This window comes from Eretmochelys imbricata, chromosome 4 (assembly GCF_965152235.1).
Source record: "Eretmochelys imbricata isolate rEreImb1 chromosome 4, rEreImb1.hap1, whole genome shotgun sequence".
NCBI classification, from domain to species: Eukaryota; Metazoa; Chordata; order Testudines; family Cheloniidae; genus Eretmochelys; species Eretmochelys imbricata.
In genome coordinates, this window is record NC_135575.1 from 98,761,725 (window position 1) to 98,778,747 (window position 17,023).

General features: G+C 41.0%; 1 protein-coding gene across 1 annotated transcript in view; it reads left to right on the top strand.

The window, feature by feature from the left end:
• Positions 1-17,023, top strand: part of ATP8A1 (ATPase phospholipid transporting 8A1) — a 247,394-nt gene that overhangs the window by 108,294 nt on the left and 122,077 nt on the right. The window contains exons 21-22 of the mRNA XM_077815716.1: positions 7,748-7,817; positions 8,928-9,012. Of these exons, the coding sequence (XP_077671842.1) occupies positions 7,748-7,817; positions 8,928-9,012 (155 nt within the window). The remainder of the gene's footprint in view (positions 1-7,747; positions 7,818-8,927; positions 9,013-17,023) is intronic.

A 17,023-nucleotide genomic window follows, 5' to 3' on the forward strand; every position in this document is an offset into this window, starting at 1 on the left:
CAGTGGTAAAACAGAAAATGAAACAAAAAGGGAAAAGAGAAATAAATGGAAAAATAAAAATAATTTTGCAAAACAAAAACAGTCTACATTTGTTTCCATATTTTTTTCTAAAAATTTTGAAAAACAAAAATTTAAATTTTTCATGAAAAGTTTCAATTTTGAGAGGCCATTTTTTAATGAAAAAAATTGTTGGGAAAATTTAAGCCATTTCTCCTTAACAGTGACAAAAGCTAGACATTAACCAGATTCACCAGAATGCCTGCCACTATGAGTTGTTCAGCAGAACCAGACTTTTGCTGAAATTATGGCAGAGGAGAAAAGTGATTTTTTTTTTCAGTTTATTTCCTTATGCTGCAATTGATCTATTTTGGAATAGGTTTTTGCTGCTGTTGCTTCCCCATTAGTTATATGTCATTCACTATGAGGAATGTATATGGAGAAAAGATAACTACACAATTCCAGTAAACTGGTGACAGTATAGTTCAGTGACTGGAACCCCCTTAAGTTAATGAAATTCCTATGGTAGACTAATAATAAAACAGTGTGGGGAGTAGAACCTGACGTCAGTTAGGAGGACCTTATCTGATCATCACTAAAGTAGTTTATATCATACTTGCACACATCCAGATACAAAGTGTGCTCGGATGTATTGAGTTGAGGCTAAAAAGAGCTGGGGATAGTTCCACAGTTTTCCTGCAGACTGAGAGTCTTAGTGATGATACAAATTATAGCTGAAAGGCATGTTGAGTTCAGCCATTACGGTAGGTACTCCAGGGACAGGCCTAAAATGAACTTGGTTAGCTTAGAGGGGAATGGGGTAGTAGGGTGATGTATATACCAGTTCCTACCTCATTTTTATCCCAAAACATGCATCTAAATGAGACCCTCATTTTGAGTATTATCTTCAGTGTGGGGCTTCTCTTATAAGTTGAGTGAACTGAAAAGTGGGTGCTCTCTCCCTCCCTTTCTCATCCTGGACTAAAGCCAGCCAATATCTTCCAGCTAGGGCTTAGCAGTGCAAGCAAGGTTGGATGTCTCATTAACGAACTGTGGTTTTTTGGTTTTTTTTTTCTAATTTTCAAAACTGGATGCCTAAGGTAATGTTCCTAAATCCATATTTAAGCTCCTCAACACTGTAGTTTTATAGCCTCACAGCCCAAGCCCCATGAACCTGAGTCAGCTAACGTGGACCAGCCATGGGTGTTGTATTGCAGTGTAGACATACCCAAAGGGTCTTTACAAGAATGCTCATAGCCCCTATGTTTACCTTAAAGGGGAAGGACTAAGTTTGGGATTTTTGAAAGCTCTTAACATTGACCTAACTGGTTCTATTGAAGTCAATAATAAAACTCCCATTGACTTCAGTGGCAGAGTTATGCCAGTGCAGAGTATATTAGAGTGCTGATTGTCCATTCCTTCTTGGACAATATTTTAATAAGACCTTGGACCTAGGATTCATCCTAGTAGATATAAAAAAAACTATAGAGATTTTTCAGTCACATATGTATGTTCTCCTATAGAAAAGAACAAAATGTTCTTTTCCCAACAAAAGTTGATTCCAATGATAGATGACAATAACAGAGCCAGAGGTCACCTCAAAGGTTGGCACTGCCTTTCAGTGATGTTTATTCTTCATCTTCATCACCAGGACACACTGTCTCCATCAAGCTGAGCCTTTTCCCCTCAGTTCACAAAGGTTGGAAAAAGGTGTGTCTCTACAGACTAGAGAGCTCCAGTACATCCATCTCAAACATGGCAATGGCCTGGTCAGTTGCATCTGAACCAGCCTTTACAAATGTAATGCACCACCTTGTTCCTACTGGGCATACTGGAGACCTCCTTCCAGGGGACCCAGGAGTTGATCTCCTTCTTATCTTTCAAGGAAGTGCCGAAGGTCTCAATCCCCTTTTGCATATATTGCCAGATGCCTGGCTGCAAACAGGGAAGAACAGGAGCAACTAGAAGGAGGGACAGGCACTGGAGTCTCAGGAGCAACATCTTTCATCTCTGAGACCTGTTATCATCCTCTCCTGGTGAAGTGGTGTTTTTCAGGTCTGGTACTGGCACCTGATGACAGGAGCTGCTCTCCATCTAAGTTCATCAGTGCCTGCTAGCGTAGCGCTCCTTATCTATAAGGGCTTCTTATCAGTGGTTCTCAAAGTGGGTCCCAGCCCTATTTTAATGAGGTCACCTGGGCTGGCATTAGACTTGCTGGGAGCCAAAGCTGAAGCCTGAGCCCCACCGCCCAGTGCCGAAGCCCAAGGGCTTCAGCCCTGGGTGGCAGAGTTCAGATAACAGGCCTCCTGGCTGAAGCTGAAGCCCTTGGTCTTCAGCTTTGCTCCTGCCCAGCATGGTGGGGCTTTGGCTTTGGCTCCCTCACCTGGGACATTGGGGCTCGGGACAGCACAGGGTTTGGTCCCCCCTCGTAGGGTCATGTAGTAATTTTTGTTGTCGGAAGGGGGTCATGGTGCAATGAAGTTGGAGAGCCCCTGTCTTAGATCAAGCTAAAACCCTGTGGCAGACATCAACTAAACTGCCTCTTCTGGCTAAAGGAGCAGAACAAAAATGTTGGATACCCCAAAATGTGTTTGAGCGGTGTTACATACATTCTGCAGTTTATGAAAAGTTCAGACAGATTAAGAGCACCCCAAAGGCAAAGATTCCAAAAAAATTAGACCTATTTGGAAGAAAGACCTATTCATCAGCATCACTGCAGCTTTATTCATGGCCATCACTATGACCACACACAGATCAAGGATTTGCCCCTTGAGGGCACAGACTTACTCATTGTGTATATGGATGACACACTGCGCTCCCTCAGAGATTCCAGAGTACTTCATTCCTTGGTCATCTGCATTTCAGCCCCAAACTATGTGCCCTTTGGATATCAGAGGCAATCCAGGCAGAAGATACCTACGTTTCCCCTTCACAGATTTTTTGATACCTGCGCAGGAAGAAGCCAACATTTTCTTGAAGGAGACTATCTTCCTTGACCATTGGTTATTCTACACCTGCTTCCAGGCAGCAGGTTTGATGCAAGGGTCGAGAGCCATGCTTGAGCTACTTAGGACCCAGCCCTGCCTTTTGGGTGCCATCTTGCTTTCTTCCATCAGTCATGGCCTATGATAACAGACATTTAAGCACTAGAAGTAGTCTCCCTCCCATGGCTATTCCATCTAATTTCATTCCTTATTTTAGGAACCCCCACCTCCCACATACATTCACCCTCCTTCCCAATCCCTCTTCAGGTAACCTCACAAAAAATAGCTAAAGGAAGAAGTGGCTCCTGTACTTAATCTAGGAGCCACGGAAGAGAAACCTCTGGAGTACAAGGGAAGAGGCTTCTACTCCTGGTATTTCCGTATCCCAAAGAAAAAAGGGGATATTTGTCCTGTCCTAGACCTGAGACGCCTGAACAAATATACACACTATCACAGATTCCTCTGCCATCCCTTCCCTTCAGGCTCAAGACTGGTTCATGGCTCTCAGGCTACAAGATGCATATGTCCATATTTCCAGCCAGCCCACAGGAAGTACCTGTGATTCACAAGTGGCCTAATGACTACTAATACAGAGTGCTACTATGTGGTCTATCCACAGCACTGAGAGGCTTTACAAAATATCTAGCTGTTGTATCAGCACATCTGAGGAGATTAGGCATTAAGGATTATCCATATCTAGACTATTGTCTGATCAAAGGCTGATATCATCAGGAAGTCACCACAGCCCTGAACTATGTCTTTCACCTATTCAGACAGCTGAGATTCATGGAGAATTATGGAAAAAAAAGTCTCATCTCTTCACAAATTATAGAATTAATAGGAGCCCACATCATCTTCTGAGAGGTATGTTTTTGTTAATTTGTAGTCAGAGTTGTTTTTCTTCAAGCTGTAGTCACCAATATCAAATCATATGCTACAAATACAATCAGAAACTGCCTCATACTTATGGGCAACATGTCAGCTTGTGTGTGTGTGTGATGCCACTAGCCAAACTTCAACCACATCCATTACAAGGCTGGCTAAGATCAGTGTATCATCATACAAGACATCAAATTAATATGTGAATTGTGATCTCAGCTCACAACCTGTCTGCACTGAGCTGGTCATTACACTCCAGGAACGTTTGGATGGAGGTGCACTTCTCCACACCTCCACCTGAAAAGATGTTGATCACAGATGCAACAGGAACAGGTTGGGATAAACACCGGAACACCTGCAGATACAATGGACTTGGTCTCAAAAGGACTTGATTCTTCAAATAAATATCCTAAAAATATGAGCGGTCAGATTAGCTTACATAGTGTTCCACCCTGCTCTACAGAATTCTACAGTGCAAATTATTAAGACAACTCATCTGCAATGTACTCTATAAACAAGCAAGGAGGTACCTGTGCATCACCCCTGTGTCAGGAATTAATCACATTATGAACATGGTGTCAACAACATGGGATAACCCCAATTTCTCTTCATCCTCCAGGAGTCAGCAACAGTCTGCCAGACTGCCTAAGTAGACAATCCATCACCAATCACAAATTGTCATCATCAAACCAATATTTCATCAGTAACTAAATCTCATTATAGATTTGTTTGTCCCAAAAGACAACATGAAATGTACAATGTTTTGTTCCTGTGTCTGGGCCAGGAAGTATGCAGTTAGGTCTAGTGGTTAGCGACCTGGTTCCAGGAGGAGTGTTGGGGCTGGGACATAGGGGGCCAGCTCTGATAGTTTGTGACCTGTTTCAGGCGGATCATGTTCAGGTTACCAGGAACCAGGCAGGAGTCAGATGAACTAATTTGGATGGGATCAGATACTATTTGGGTCACCAAGAGTCAGGCCAAGGTCAGGATACCAGGAATCAGGCAGGTCAGAGTCTGTAGGGCTGAGCAAGGGATCTGAGCAGCAGCCAGTTAGAGCCCAGTTGTGCAGACAACTTTTTGTGCCTCTCTTTGGGTTAAATAGGAAGCTCTGACAAATCAGAGGTCCAAATGTTGCTCCAGTCAGAGCCCAGGGGAGGCCTCCCTGGTGTAACTTCAGGTTTCATGATCTCAGCACTCAGGGCTTGTCTTCACTACGCAGCTAAATCGATGCCACTGCCATTGATGCAGCTGCGTTAATTTGGGTCTGGTGAAGATGCACTAAGTCAATGGGAGAGCACTGTCCTGTCGACTTCAGTACTCCCCATCACTGCTCTCCAATCCACATGCATTGTATAGACACCGCTTTTAAGTCGATGTCAGTTACGTTGACCAAGGTATACAACTTAACTAGCGTCACTTAGATCAATTACAGCTTTAGTGTAGGCAAGGCCTATTTAGTTAGTTAGTAGTGAGCCACTGGGTAAGAGCAGGGAGGCAACAGTCAACTGGGAACCATGTGGACCCAAGTTCAAGACCTGTGGGGTCATGACATGGGTGGCATGAGTCTGGGATCATTACAAGATGCTTTCCTTACTGTGGGATCAGGATTTCATGTACATATTTCCACCAATTCCAAATCCTGATAGCCTGAATTTTCTCGGCCAATATGAAGCTAACAGATCTCCTCAAAATGTCTGTCCAGCCTCCCATACCACTTTGGTTCTCCAAACATACTATCACAGAACAAAAGGCCAAAACTTAATTCAGACCCAAAGTCACTACATCTGGCAGCCTGGATGTTGGTTGGTTTAGTACTACTAACAGAGATTGCTCTCTACAAGTGCCTTTTGCTAAGTAAAAAGTTTCCGAATGGAAAACTTACTCCTCTAAATGGAAAATATTTTCAGATTTGTGCAGCCCAACACAACCTTGATCTGTTGAAGACCCTCATACCAAAAATATTTAACTATATTCTGAATCTGTAACACTGTTGACTCTCTTTCAGTTCCATGAAAAACTACATTGCAGTGATCTCAGTATGCCACCCGTAGTACTGTTATACTCAGTTTTTATACCCCACAGTACCCAGATTTCTAAAGGGGTTATGGCATACTTTAGGGAATCCCTTCTGATAGGGGATCTTAATGTTGTCCTTAGAAATTTAATGGTTCCCCCTTTCATTCCTCTTTCTGAATGCTCTTTAAACTCCTTACTTTTAAGATGGCCTTTTTAGTCACAGTTACATCAGCCAGGAAGGTTAATGAACTCCAAACTTTCATGGCGAACCCATTTTATGCAACATTCCACAAAGATAAGATGGTGGTAAGACATCACTCCAAATTTATTCCCACTGCTCTGTCAGACTTTAATTTGAACCAATCTATTAATTTACCTGTTTTCTTTCCAAAACCCCATTTCTTCCTGATAGATAAGAAACTCCACACTTTGGACATTTCAAGAGTTTTTGTTAAACTATCTTAACAGGACAAGGCCTGTGGTTCTTAGAGATACTGTTGTCTGTGTAGATCCCTCCATCTTTGTTTTTTTCTGAGACCACCTTATCTAGGATTCTGAATTAGTGAGGGAACTAAGAGATGGTTGTGGCTGCTCTGCTCTTTGTGCTACTGGGTCAGGGAACACGAGGACATGCATATTGCAGGCATGGGCCAATGGAAAGTGCTCTTCAAAAGTTTCTGATCTTGTGTGCTCAGGGTGTGTGCGCACCTAAAGTGGGATCCCACAAACAACAACATCTTGAAGAGCCACGGATGCTACAAGGATAAGTACTTATCTTTTCTTCAAGATAGTCAATTCACATTTCCACCTTTGGATGCATCCCTTGATGCCTCTGGGGTTCAAGAACCTTCTATAAAGCAGTGCCCTTCGGTGATGTGTAAGTGTTCTCTCCTGGCCCAAAATATTTAAAACTTGGGTTATAAAAGGTCTGGGCATCTCAACCACCTCACTTCCTTCTTTTCTACAACTAGCTGTGGGTGTTGGAACCTTCTGTGCATCGCTGGAATGAATTTTGGGGTTTGAGCCAAAATTCCCTTAAGTTACAGTGTAATATACAAGCTAGGTAGTTGCACATTTAGACCCATATCCTCAGGTGCTGCCAAGGTGTATCCAGTGCAGGACCCAAAGGAGGGGAAGGACGACACAAAGGTGACTTAAGGCAACTTTTATGCCTCCTCCCTCCCACCCTAGTTCTGAAGGCAACTGAATGCTGATTCAGCCTTCAGCATAGGTTAGAACATACTCCAGGGTTATTTTAATTTATGACTGCTTGTAAAGGTTCCCTAGGGGTCATTGTGCTGTCTGGAGATGAACAGAACACAATTCACTCTAGGCAAGCTCCATTCTTTCCCCAGCACATCTCCAACTTATCCCCTGTCCCTTTCAGCAGTACTTGAGTGTAATGGGGTCTTGAGGTCTTGCACCTATGACACACCTCGTGCCCATGGAAGAAGGAGCTGAGGTGGTCCAGAGTACATGACTTTTTTTATAATCTTGCTCCAAATATTTTGTGCTCTGTGAGGGCACTCATTAGGTGTCATTGGGTACTGCTTCACTGAAGGTTCCTATACCTCAGTGTGCCCTGGAATGCTTCCTGCAAATGGGGATGTGCAGAGAGAACACATTCAAAAGACTACAGTTACTGTGGTAAGTAACCATTTTTTCTTCATTTCTGCCCCCAGTTTCATGGAGGAGGAGGAAAAGCTAGTGGTAGGACTAGTAGATACAATTACCTCCGATTTATATACTGTACAATTAGTATGATGTGTATCTATAAATATATAAATGCACATTTTCAAGTATTCTATTTTTTATTGATGGATGAAAAAGGTTAGTGATGTTGATGGATTGCAATGTTATCTCTCTTCCAGCACTAGGAAAAGAATGTCTGTGATTGTTCGCACACCATCAGGGAAATTAAGACTGTACTGTAAAGGAGCGGTAAGATTTATTTTAGTTAAATTACCATACAGTAATGTGAATCTGTTAATTTGTAAATGAGTATGCTATAGACATACAGAAAAATAAATAATTGAAATAATTACAGTATGTAGTTATTGCACGATCAGCCGAAGTCAGATCATCTAAAATTTAAAAAACTCTGGGTTTCAGTCATGACTTTTTTCAATTTAATTAGCTATATTATATATTAAAATTATGTGCCAGGATTAAGAGCTAAATTGTGAGTTGTACTACATGACTGTCTGGGAAAATAGGAACCCTCCCCACTGTACATCTCTACTTGGGATACCCAGACCACTGCTCACCTATTTATTCCTTCTCTGGAGCAGATGGGAAGGGAATTGCCAGGGAATGGGTGGAGCCTTAGCTCTACCCCCTGTTCACTAGCCCAAGGAGGAGAGAGGAAATAATAATTTACTGATAATATTAGGTCAACAGTAAATTATTGTTCTTCTGGAGTAAGGTATGTCTGAGTCACAACGCATCCTAGAATGGTGCAGTTTGTACACCATGTGCCTAAAGTGATTCATCAAAGGAATTACTGATCTATAATCTGAAATCAGTTTTAAAACCAGTTCTTCAGTGTTTATAAAAATTGAATGTAGGATTGATGATATTCAACATTCCTTATCCTTCCAAATGAAAATTAATGAAATAATGTTATTGTGTAACTCTATGCACAGCTTTTTTGTTGGCCAAGTAGAAGTGAGAATGAAAGCTACTAAGCATCAGTTTCACTCTGTACTTAAATTTGGGGTAGAGGGAGAGCAAAGGAACATGAAGGGTGGAGTAAGGGGAGAAAAGTATGTATGAAAGGTGAGGAGAAATAAAAATACAGAAAACTCCAAAATAATTCCAGATTAGGAGAAGGTGTGGAGATCTACAGACCCTGAGGGCTCAGAAAGTCCTCCTCTTTTCTCCCCTCCAGAACAGAAATATACTTCTATTTGTGTTGTTTGGCCCTGAAATACTTTGATATAGTGTTACATATTTTTTCTGCCTATTTTCCAGAATTTCTGTTATTGTTGCCACATCAGTGAAACCTGCTTGCTTTGGTTTATTGTACCTTTTGTTCTGTTTGCATTGTAGGATACAGTAATTTATGACCGTCTGGCCGAGAGTTCAAAATACAAGGAAATTACTTTAAAACATTTAGAGCAGTTTGCTACAGAAGGTGAGTAATAGTGCTTGATATAAAACAATATGAAATAAAACCTCTCAATTCTCATAGGTACTATAAATTTCAGCTTTTATTATATGGTTATAATTTATTATATGTATGTTTATTAAACTCCTGTAGCCTCTGAAAAAGATGGTCCCTTTCCTGAAGAGACTGTGTTCACAAATCTAGACAGATAAAACAGGTAGAATCAGCCGAAGTAGAGGCTTTTAAAATTCAGTTGTGCAGTTGAAATGTATTATGGAGTCACAGCAGTGATTCCATTAAATTAAAATGCAGACTCTTTTGCAGCCTTTAATTTTGATCTCTCCCAACCTCTAACTTTCGGGAAGGAGAGGAAGGAGGTTGGAGGGAGTGGGATGAGGATGGTTCAGGAATCAATGTTGACACTATGATGACCTTGCACAGAGAGGCCATCCATCCACCCCATGCAGTTAAGTTTGCTTTAAGGCTGCTTTATATTACAGGAGTGAATCCATTACTGATAACACCAGGGATTCCTCCCATACCCACCTCAATTGTCATGTCTCTGTATCCCCAGTAGTCTAGCAGAATCATCTCTCTAACAACTGTTCAGTGGCCATTGAAGGGATATATTTGGGTTCACAAATAAGAATCTATAAGTGGCTTGAAAAGGCTGTCTATAAAGACAATAAGTACCTATCCTCATCAAACAATGGACACTTTAAACAAAATTAAAAGTCACTAGAAAACACCACACTTTCGATGCAGGCAGGAAAAAAACCTCTGCAATAGAAAATACTGATATCGTATACACCGTTGCTTTTAGATAGCACTTTGCTTTTAGATATCACTTTTCATCAGTAGATCTTAAAAACACTTTACAAAGGAGGTAAGTATCATTACCTCCATTTTACAGAAGGGGAAACTGAGGCATATAAGTAAAATGACTTTCTGAAGGTCACCCAGCAGGCCCCTAGAAGAGCCAGGAATAGAACCTAGATCTCCTGAGTCCCAATCCAGTGGGCCACAGTGCTTCCCAGATGCTGCTCTGAAGTCTTTCTGTGCCTGATAGAGGAAAGCAAGTTGGTCATGGGTTATAACATACAATAAAGGACCATAGTATTCTAATTCATCCGTGCAACAGGAAAAGATGGATGTATAAGGAGCAAAATTAAGGTTATTACAGGAAACTCAATTGCAGATGTTCCTTCATTTTGATATAACTTTAATAAAATTTGTTTCTAAGTTCTTTAAGAAAATTTTAAGAAATTTATTTTACTAATTGTTCATGCAACAAATAAAAACCTAATTAAATTATCAATATTTATAATTATCCATGGGGTTATAATGATTCTGCCCCCCTGGGTGCTGTAACACTGAAGGTGAAGCATAAACAATCTATTGTTAGCTCCTTTTGCAGAACAGATTGCAGGATTTTCTGGTTGTATGGTAGGAAATAGAAATTAACCTCTGTTGTTCCTGAGGAAGTCCAGAGCCCTTTTTCCCTGCTTTGGTCCCAGATGGGAGAAAAGGCTCCAGGCTGCTCTTCCTCCATTCCACAACTGCACCGTTAGGCCACGGGGGTAGGGATGGACTTGGTTAGTACAGTTGCTGGCCTGATGGGGAGCACTGTCACTCCAGCCAGGTTTCTGCTGGTATTAACCACTCAAGCTGGGCTCTTCACATAGGATGCTCTTCTCCATCCTCTCTCTGGGCAGTTCCTCCCAGTGAGGGGGGAAAATAGTTCTGTATATCTTGGGTACTTATATGACCCCCATTACCACAGTAGGTGGCAATATCTTTATCCTTACAATATCCCTGTGAGACAAAGAAGTACTCTTATCCCCATTTTACAGATAGAGAAGTGAGACACAGAAAGACTAAGTACTTTCCCAAGGTTACACAGGAAGTCTGCAGCAGAAAAAGGACTTGAACCCCAGTCTTGCAAGTCCTCTCTCTCTTTCTCTCGCTCTTCCTTTCCAGTCCACTTTCTCACTTTTACCCTTTCTTTCCCTCCTTTTCTCTGTGTGGAGTGCATGAGTGCAAGTTTTTAAAATCTGTGAGCACACTTAATCCTATTGAGCTGATAGGTTTTAAGATTGCCCTGAAACACTCATGCATTCCACATAGAAAAAACCAACTGGGATAACAGTGGTCCTTGCTCCGTGAAAGTTTCCCAGTCTTCCTCTCCATGACTCCTGAGCCTTATAACACCTTGTAACATGCACATGTTGTCAAAATCATCCTGGTCAACATCCACTCTTTCAAAGACAAATTTCTTACTGTCTAGGAACTTATAAGTTTTACTTATCTGCGTCCCCCATTTATAGAGTAATTATCATAGTACATCTAAGCTCTGTGCAATAAAACTACAGCACAAACCCTTATAAATAAAATTAAAGAACCAACAGAAACAAATACGTGTGAAAAGGCCTTGATATTTTGTTTTGATTGTGTGTTCCCTGATGTCCAAGGGAATCCATTAGACCTTCCCTTGGAGGCAAGGATGTTCTTAAATCCTAAATTGAGGCACTTACCTTTAGTAAGTAGAGAGTTATGACCTGACCAAATCTTTTGAGACCTCTTACACCAAGAAACCCTATTTCTATTCCATTACTTTAGAGAGTTCTACTCCTCTTTCCTCTGTTTGTATCATCAAGCAATTGACCCCTTTGGTTGGTGTGGTGATACGATCACTGTATGATGGCCTAAGTGAAAACAAAAGCTAGCCTCAGGTCTGTTCCCTGTGTGTGTTCTTCACATTATGATTTGCATCAGGAGTGTTTGGGTAGCTTTAAATAGTTTTATATAATGCCCAAAGTATCATATTCAGAGTATCATACTAAGAAGGAACCCTAAAATACAAATAGGCTATGGAAATAAACAAAAACTTGTCAGATAGCTGGTAGTGCAGCAGCCTAATGCTCCTGATGAGTAAATCTTTGATTGCTTGGATCTCGGTGTCTGGGTTGCTTAGAAACTTCAAAAAAAAATGTACTGGACAGGACAGCTGAAATGTAACACGGTGTGAAGCTTAGCCTTCCACATCTAGGATACTGGTTTGAATCAAGGCTATCTAGGTAGTGGCTGAAAAGTGTTTATTATTTCATAATCCATATGAAATGAATCTAAGGTCTCAATCCAGATCTTAGTGGATAATTGTCCTCCTCCAGATCACCAGCACAATTGGCAATCTCAGCAGAGAGGTTGGGGATTGAGCTGACATGAAAACTAAATTTTGTGCCTCCTCTAGACATAGTGTACTTCCATGTCCTTGTAGGGAAGTGTGTACTACTGCTCTTGCACCCCTCATGTCTTTTTCTCAAGAACAGTCAATCAGTGACCTCACAAGCACTGAATTCACTTGTTTTTTTTAAAAAAGCGTTCTCCATTCTGTAATACATTAAAGAAGAATTCAGTATTTATTATTGCACCAAATTTAAATACTGCCAATGACATTACACCATTTCTTTCATGTTTCCATTCATGTGGCAATACAGTATGTCCTTGGCATTTGCTACACGTATTTGCTACATTGTTCAGAATGAAGTGGTTAGCATTGCTGGCATTTACATTTAAGCATTTAATACATTTCATTGTTAATACCCATGTAGGTGAATGGAAGAACTGTATAATTCTCTTTGGTCTTGTTCCAATCTGTCAAGAAGCAGACTCAATAAGAGTCTCAATTTTTTTTAAGATTCTTTGCGGTCAGTATGCAAGTAAGTTTATTTTTAAAAATTAAAGTTTAGATTCTGGAGACCAGCAAATTCCTTGGAAAATACTAGCTCTGTAGATATTCCACGTGCACTCATTGCTGTTTTTCCACTTCATCATCTGATTGGTGGATTGTGAAAAGATATTTAGAAAGATTTTAATATCCAAGTTATAAAATCCTTGCCACCTTTTTCTCTCCTATTCATTTTTCTGGACCCATCTCATAGGACTCTTCTGATGAGAAAAACTCAGTCCATTTCTTAGTGTAATACTTCTGCCAGGTTGTACTGATAGTAACAAAGCCCAGGTTCAATATCTAGGGTTTCCACTTAACATTACAAAACAGATCTGGCTTGAGCCCCCACCCAATAATCTGGAAAAACTAAACACCATCCCTGGGCACCTCTGAGAGGCAATACTTTCCCACTCACACACACAGTCTGTGTATAAAAAAAGAAAACTTTTATTAAAAGGAAGAGGGAACTCAGCATTAATTTGAGAAAACACCACCACAACAATTCAAAAGTGTGCAAACCACAAATAAACACCCACCCCACAGTACGATGAGCCGTGTCCTTTGCCTCAGTTTCCCACCTGCGATGTGGAAGTCTGACAGACTAATGTTCCCTTAACACATCACTCCCCTTCCCCTCTTCTGCATGCCATTCATAGATGGTTGTCCAAAGTTAGCTAAGTCCCAGAATTCAGGGGTGTGTTCACATGGGTTCACTTCCCACCCCAAAAAGGGGAGAGGAGGAGTCAACCAATGCTTCTGCTCAGTGCTGCTGCAGCTGTTATCGCTGCTTGCTGCCACCTTTGCCTATACTCACGGCTGCTGCTTGCCGCTCCTGGAATGTCATGTTTTAAGGTTCCAGCACTTAGCCCCGTTCTTAGTGATTTCAGCTTTTAGTGATTTCAGTGGATAGCAGAGAACCTCACTGCTACTGCAACCTCTGCATTGTCTTTCACACATCAGGTCTAAGGCTCAACCTCTAGACCTGCTCATCAGTGATTTCAACAATAGCAATGACTGAGCAGAAACAAGGACTGTCTGATCAACTCTGCCTTTAAACACAGGAGAGGCAATGGCCAAATGGTATCTAGGACTCCTTAAACAGAGTCCACACTACCAGATAGGAACACCTCTCCCCATTCCTTCTGCCTTTCAGTTGGCTTTTCCACCACTGACCCCTGCTTAGCGAACAGGGTTAAAGTTAGGGTGACCCTCTCAATCGAGGGGTGCTAAGTACAGTTCTGCTGCCTTTTACTCATACAATAAGGAAAACAACATTTCATTTTCCCTGCATTCAGTACTAAAATTTTAACTCAAAACATCCAAAAATGATCACTTTGGTAAAACTGGTCTGTGATAGGTCATCATCATCATCATATTCCCATTATGCTTCTGGCGTTTAGGGCAGCGACAAAACTCCTCCACTCCTGTCTGTTTCTGGCAAGTCTTTCAATATTTCCCCAGCTGTGCCCCACATTTTTCAGCTCGGCTTCCACAGCTCTTTGCCATGTTGCTTTCGGGCAACCTCATTTTCGCTTGCTTTCAGGTTTCCATCTTATTGCTACTCTGGTGATGGAATCAGTTTCCATCTGAAGCATATGGCCAATCCATCTCCAACACCTCCTGGCAATGACCTTCTGAGGTCTTTTCCCCCAGTTCATCACTAGATGTCAGAGGAGAGCTCATTCAAACCCTTCTTCCATCAGTGTAGGATGACCACACAGTTTCATAGAGCTATAGGGCCTAAAGGGGCCACCAGCTCATGTAGTGTGTCCTCTGTATACCACATGCCATTATATTTCTCCCAAGTACCCCTATGATAAGCCCAAAAACTTCAGTTAGACCAAAACTTTCAGTCCCCAGGAAACTAAATATTGTGTGTGTCAGGCAGAGAACAAGAGAGACCAAGATACCACCTAATGTCAGAGGCCACTACACTCTTGCATCAAAGCTTAGCATTCCTAATGCTGTCAAATTGCCAAGAAATCTAGAGGAATGTTAAACACCGTTCTTATTCTGAAGATAGTTAAATTAATTAGTGTGCCTTGTACATAAGAGGTATACGCTGTTGTTCCCCACCCAGCCTCTTCCTTTATATTAATTTTTACTGTCCCGATTCAAAATTTCTATTGCCATGTTAGTTTATAAGCCTCAATACAGCTTTGTTTATTTTATTTATGAAGCTTCTTGATTATTTAAGTAGATGACATTAAGCTCTCTAGAATGTAATTTAGATGCAAATTAAAATGCCAAAATATAGTGGTGTTCTATGTTAGAGGTACAAAACCAAGCATTTGTATGTCAGAAAATTTCAAAAGTTATGTTTTCTCCACTATACTAACTGAGCCATGTTTGCACATCCTAGATATGTCATAGTATGTTTTCATAATCATTAAGTACCACACCAAATAGCCAAATGTCTCAATGAACATTCAAAACATTTGGATAATTGGGAGCTGCCCCATCAATCTCTTAAAGTTTGTTCTTAGGATTCTTCAACCCTGAATTTTAACCATCAAAACTTGCTGAGGCAGCTTCCATGACTATGGAAAGCCAGCAGCTTATCCAAAACTCTTTGCTTTTGTAGTTTAGGATTGGGTTGTACATTAACTCTGATCCTGCAAGCTCTTAAATTGCATAGGACTTATCGAAGTTCTGCAAGACCAGAGCTCTACATCTTGGAGGACATATTGAATCTTTGGATAACTGAGCTTTTGGATATAAATGTCAGTTCACGTTTAAAGCTTGCATGTACTATTTGGGGGTTGGCAAAAAGAGGGCTAGGGAACGTTAGAGGAGTAATATGATCCTTTTTGCTGTTAGGAAAGGCCAGAGGAAACATAACTGAAGGACATAAATCCACACTGTGTAGAGGTCAAGCACAGGAGTTTATTACGTACAGCGCTGATGGAGTGTCACCTCGCTTGTTAGGCTCAGAGACACTGTCAATCAATTGATTACAATGGAATATATGGATTTTCCATGGGTGGAGAAAAGTGACAGGGTAGGCAGTCCGACAACCCCGAATAGGTCTAGCAGCAAGACATGATAGCACAGTAGCCAGTGGTCAAAGGTTATATAATGTCTCCGCCCATGGTCTTAAATTAACAAATTATTATTTAATTAGTACTTTAATTAATGTATTAGTATAAAATATATATGTTGAATTCTGATTTGGGGTCCATAGGAATGAAGTAGCTCCTTTGATTGTCTAACAGTTACATATCTAGGGGTAAAAGCAAAGAAACAGTAAAAGTATATGGCAATAAAGATTGTCTTTCAAGTTGTTGATTTGTGTTTTTAAGGCAGGCATTGGTCCCTGGGAAAGAGAGGTGGGAGGAGGCCATATCTTATACTGACATGCTTTAACCTTTCATAAACTCAAGGTTGGATGTGTGGGAAGAACATCTCCCTACAGAAGAAACTAACAGAAACAAGGCTTCTTTGTTCTAGTTGAAACTTTGAATAAGACACAATTATTGCCCCCAATATCTGGCGTTTTGCTGACCAGGCATATCTTAGCAAAAGCAAGGTTATCTTTGGTTATTCTGCTTTCTCTTAGTTTTTGCTAGGCCTCTGACCTCTTGACCAAACTCTGGACTTTGGGCCTGTACACAAATCCATATACCAGGTTATTACATCAGCAATGGATTTTAACCCTTGAATAACTATTTTTTGAAAATTTAAATGTATACATTTTACCTTTTTAAAACTCCCATGTTTTGGGTAGATGGGTATCTACTCCTTTAGTTCCCTTTAGCTCCTTATTGATGAGTGAGGAGAAAAAGTCCCTGTTACTGCTGATATTGAATAAGAAGACAAGTCAGAATGGGGACAAGAATTTGTCACAATTCTCCAGAGACCCATCACTCCTCGGTACAAGAAATCCAGGCCAGAATGGCTGTAAAAGATTATTGTTGGAATTATTTGAAATTATTAATATGGGAAACCACCAAACACTAATTTAACCATAAATTCTTAATTAAATCCAAAGGCTTATACAATTGTTCTACACATGCCAAAAAAGCTGAAATAATAAGCAATTTACTACATCCAAACAATAACAAAATATTTATAAGCATTTGATCAAGATACTTACAAATGGGCTAAACACAGGGATGCTTAGACCTATATTGGTAAGTGTAGCGGAGTGGACACCCACTGGGGCCCAGAGGGGTTTAAGATAGCCCTGGGAGAGGGCTGGGGCAGGGGAAGAGCTGGGCTGATTAGCATAGCAGCTGCAGCTGGGGGCCATGCCCCAAACAGACCCAGCGGGCCTTATAAAAGCCAGGGAAGCCAGGAGCAGAAGAG